At 41.4% G+C, this 5,096-nt stretch overlaps 1 protein-coding gene across 1 annotated transcript; it reads right to left on the bottom strand.

Moving 5' to 3' along the window:
* Positions 1-114: 114 nt before the first annotated feature.
* Positions 115-4,511, bottom strand: SARC_12165 (hypothetical protein; the record flags this gene model as incomplete). Its single annotated transcript, XM_014293733.1, has 6 exons — positions 115-140; positions 205-409; positions 1,426-1,628; positions 2,341-2,582; positions 3,283-3,431; positions 4,300-4,511. Coding segments are annotated over 6 exons (1,037 nt in total), but the record flags the coding sequence as incomplete, so codon positions are not given.
* Between the last annotated feature and the right edge of the window lie 585 nt (positions 4,512-5,096).

The following is a 5,096-nucleotide window of genomic DNA, read 5'->3' as shown; positions in this document are numbered from 1 at the left end:
AATACAAATACACAAGTACGTTCATACATACATACACACATATATATATATACATTCATACACAATAAAACACCACTCAGCAAACACCACAGTACCCCAAAATAAAATCCCTCATCACAACAAATACACCATGATCTGTTCTATAAATAGAACACAGCCCAACAATTCCCCCCCCCAACACACAAGACTCCTCATAGCACATACCGTTCTCTCCCTCCTGGTCAGTAGTGCCCCGAACTTCGGGCATGTTCTCGTACCGGTTTGAGATGGCGATATTACCGGGATAGGCCACATAAGCGATATTGGAGGTGGACTTGAGGGGCACCACAATCGCAGGGGATGGGGCGGCGATGTCGTAGTAGAACTTGGTGTCGGCTAATTGTTCCTCTCCCGTGCGCATGAAGGATACCTACATGTAATAAAAATAGATGTGATAAAAAATATTTGGTAAGAATAGGTTTGATAAAAAATAGATGTGATAAAAGTAGATGTGATACATTTAGAACGCATAAGCTATACATGAAATGGAGTGGTTATGGGCCAGGAAGTATACAGCATGGCTAGGTATCTGCAAATGTTCCTCTCCCGTGCGCATGAAGGATACCTACATGTGATAAAAATAGATGTGATAACAGTAGATGTGATATAAATAGATGTGATACAAGCAGTTGTGACAAAATAGATGCAATAAAAATAGATGTGATAAAATTAAATGTGATAACAGTAGATGTGATAAAAATAGATGTGATAACAGTAGATGTGATATAAATAGATGTAACAACAGTAGATGTGATAAAAATAGCCGTGATAAAAATAGAACGCATGCACTGCACTAAGTAAGAACTGGGTGGTGGAGCGACAGTGTGCTATGGAGAGTAAGTACAGCTAGTCTACTGGATGATGCCTGAGTCTATCAATAACAATTCTATTGAATTGCTCTACATCAATGTAGTGTTTTGTGACCTGCGTCTGTGAGTCACGTATCTCAATATATATGAGTGATCCATCTAGACATATATGGCATAGTGTTTACCTACCACGCCCTGTAGATCAGATTGAGTACAGCTATATGAGTGATCCGTCTAGATCTATGTCATAGTGAGTATACCTACCATGCCCATATATGGCATAGTGTGTTTGCCTACCACGCCCTGTAGATCAGATTGAGTACAGCTATATGAGTGATCCGTCTAGATCTGTCATAGTGAGTATTCCAACCATGCCCATATATGGCATAGTGAGTTTACCTACCACGCCCTGTAGATCAGATTGAGTACGGCTATATGAGTGATACGTCTAGATCTATGTCATAGGGAGTATACCTACCATGCCCATATATGTCATAGCAAGTATACCTACCATGCCCATATATGGCATAGTGAGTTTACCTACCATGCCCATATATGGCATAGTGAGTTTACCTACCACGCCCTGTAGATCATTGAAGTTTAGCAGCCACGCACTGAGTTGGCTGAAGAAGCGCATGGTATACAGCAACTGCATAGAGCCCAACCGCACCCACAACACACTGTCCTCGCTTTTGGCGGGATGTGAAGGATCTTGTAGCTGAATGGATGGGCGTGTATTGGTACCAACTTTGGTGAACCGCAGGTGCAGGATATCTTTTCCTGTGCGTTATAAATAGATAGCCAATATAGAAATATATTATCAGTATATAAATAGATTGTCAGTATGTATTTAGAGTGTCAGGAAATAAACAGAATCAAGGTGGTTTGACGGGATGTCAAGGGTGGGAAGGCTCTTATAGTTGTACAAAACCCTCAACCTCAAAAGCTATGAATGGTCGCTTCTAACTACTACGGCAAACGCAAGTACAGGTATGCCCGTTCTTGTGAGATATAAATAGACTATCAATCTCTTGTGAGTTATAAATAGATTATCAATTGGTAAATAAAACCGGAGCGGTATGACAGTATGGAATGGAGCTTAAAGTTGTATCCAAGGTCCCCTTCGGTCTTTTTTTTGGAGGGGGGGAATAATTTCAGTTCTACCTCCCACCTTAACACACACCCGTCAGCTATAACCGCATAGTCCCCTCTGCAGACTCGAGAAATCAAAACTGTTCCAACACATGCAATGCATACAAACCAGCCCCACCCAACTAGTCTACCTAGGGCTTCTAACCTAAAACCCTAAAACCCTCAAATTCGAAGGCGTTTCTATAGATAGAACCTCCCTCTACCAGATTCCGCAATAAACCGGGACCCGTAGTAGCTTGCCTACCCGCACAAAAATAGCACTTACCTACATTCAAATACAGTCAGAATCTGAACACAAGCCACGAAACGAGACCAAAAACCGCTCATCTCGTCCACCTACCCTCAGATTTGAAGACGTTTCTATAAATAGAACCTCCGTCCGTCAGATCCTGCAATAAACCGGGACCCAGCTTCGCGGTGATTTGCCTACCCCCCTCGAAAACACCCCCCATTTTGATCTGAAGATCGCCTCCGCCTACGTCTAGGCGACACAGTGCCCTGTCTGCGGAGTTGAGTGTCAGCACCAGAGCGTTCACACGAATAGTCCACAGCTCAGCACCCCCATCTGAAGCTTCTGCGGCTCTGTGAAATAGGCGTACGTATCATGTATGGTGTGAATGTAAATCTACATATATATATATATACATATATATATATATGTGTGTGTGTGTATGGTGTATATGTGTCCATCTGCGTGTGTGTGTATGTGTGTGTGTGTGTGGTTTGAGTGTCAGTACAAGGGTGTTCACACGTATAGTCTACGCTTCAGCCCTCCCATCTGTAAGCTCTGCGCTTCAGTTAAGTATTGTGTGTATCAGGTCTGCATGAGCATATACTTATGAGTGTGAGTTAGATGTATACACACATGTATATATGTATTTGAAGGTAAAGCAACATAACAATGACGAAATACGGTCAGCACTACCAGAGCATATCATACTCATTGAGACCGGTCTTTTGTCCCGGTCTTACTGGTGGTGCTCTTTAATTGTCCACTAAGGTTTATATAAATATTCAAATACAGAGTAACCTTGCTGGTCGTGCTCACTAACTGTCCACTAAGATATATATGGACTTTCAAATACAGAAGAAATTCAAACCAAGAACGAAATCTAGGCATTGTCATAACACAACATATCGTACTTATTAGGACCGGTCTTTGTCCCTGTATTGCTGGCCATACTCTCTAATTGTCCACTACGACATATATCGATTTACACATACTGAAGAACCCCAAATTAAAAACGAAAGTTCAGCACCGTCAGAACACAACATATCGTACTTATTAGAACTGGTCTTTGTCCCTGCATTGCTGGTCGTGCTCTCTAATTGCCCAGTACTGGGTGCAGAGGTGTCGCCGCCGGTGAAGAAATCTATTAATAGCACAGTGGTCTGCAAATTCAGTACCAGTCCGAGATCGTTGAAGTTGACCTGATATTTATAACAAAAACGGGAAACCCCTGGAATATATTAGACTGAACGCTTAAAGCAAGCACTGGCTGGGTCTATTGAATTAGCATAATCTAAAACTAAGGCGATTGGGAAGAATATTTAATTTGTATTGAAATTAGGATTTATATTGTATATAGGTCTTAAAATTGCATAAAAAGTAGGATTCAAGTTGGCATAAGATTAAGATTTAAAAGTTCAGAAAAATTTAAATTCGAGTTGTGCATAAAATAGGATTTTCTGGCATACCTCACAGACGGATCTAAACGAACAAAACATGGTCGTGCTGATGATTTCAAGCGACACAACCCCAAATCTTAAACAACTTGCACTTGTCATTTAAACTCAACAACTGAAACTGGTTTAATACGCTATATTGTGTAGTAGTAGGGGTTTGAGTGAATGATGTGAATCCCAAACTGAAGTGCGGCTGTAACGTAAGGTCGCCACAGGACATCATCTATACGTGTAAACTTTGGACATGCTTCTGACTAGATAAAGGTATGCTTCAGAATGAATGCATGCTTCTGAATAAAGACATGCTCTGAATAAATGCATGCTTCTGAATAAAGACGTACTTCTGAATAGAGACATTCGTCTAAATAAATAAAGTCAAGCCCCTGATTTTAAGACATGTTCCTGAATAAAGTCATGTTTCTGAATACAGTCATATTTCTGAATAAAAACATGCTTCTAAATATAGATATGCTTCTGAAGAAGACTATCTAAACCAGAAACGAACCCAAGGAACCAGTTTGGTTATATCTACAGACAGGTCACTTGGTAAAAACGTAACCTGTTTTGGAAGTACGCCTATGCACATTGCAAGTACAAAAGTGCGTTTACCTACCTCGACGGTACGTTTATTCTCGTCCATTGAGTCCCACAGGGGCGATTTTTCGTCAGCAGTGACTACGGCAATGGTGACTAGTTTATCGGAACTGTCCATAGTGCCTTTCCTCTTTAATTGGTCACTACTGTCGCCGGCATCCTCTCGGGGAGGCACCACGACTCCGAAGTCAGATAGATCGGGACTGTCCGTTACAATTTGACGGCCCTGCAGTGCGAGTTAAACCAGGTTTAAAATATAACAAACCCAGCGGTTTTTTACAAGCGCGACGATAGTATGTTCTCGCTCTGTTTCAACCTACTTATATACTGGACATACTATGAGACCCTAAACCTTGAACCCTAACATCGAATTGTTAACGTATAGATTTCAAGTCTTCTACGGATATGTGGCCCATTCACTCGAACGAACATCAACGCAATACACCCGACACCGTTACAACATTGATCGCCACCCAATGTCGTTGAAGCCCGGGCAGTGAGTAATTCGTCAGCAGTGGCATTCTATTTATAGATCATATTCTCTCGTCGCATTGCGTTCTATTTATAGCTCCTTTCCCTGCAAATATCAGTCGTCTACCGATAGGTACAGATATACACGAACGAACACCCGCGCACTCGCAACTGTTGTACACTAATTGTGAGCATTGGTCGTTGAAGCCCAGGTCTTATCAACTGTGCGGTGGTCTATTACTCGTTCATATATTCTGACGCATTTTGGCTCTATTCAATACTATATAAATTAATATATATATATATATATGTGTGTGTGTGTGTGTGTGTGTGTGTGTGTGTGTA

This window comes from Sphaeroforma arctica, assembly GCF_001186125.1.
Source record: "Sphaeroforma arctica JP610 unplaced genomic scaffold supercont1.2111, whole genome shotgun sequence".
Lineage (NCBI taxonomy): Eukaryota > Ichthyosporea > Ichthyophonida > Sphaeroforma > Sphaeroforma arctica.
This window is presented reverse-complemented; position numbering and strand designations above follow the sequence as displayed.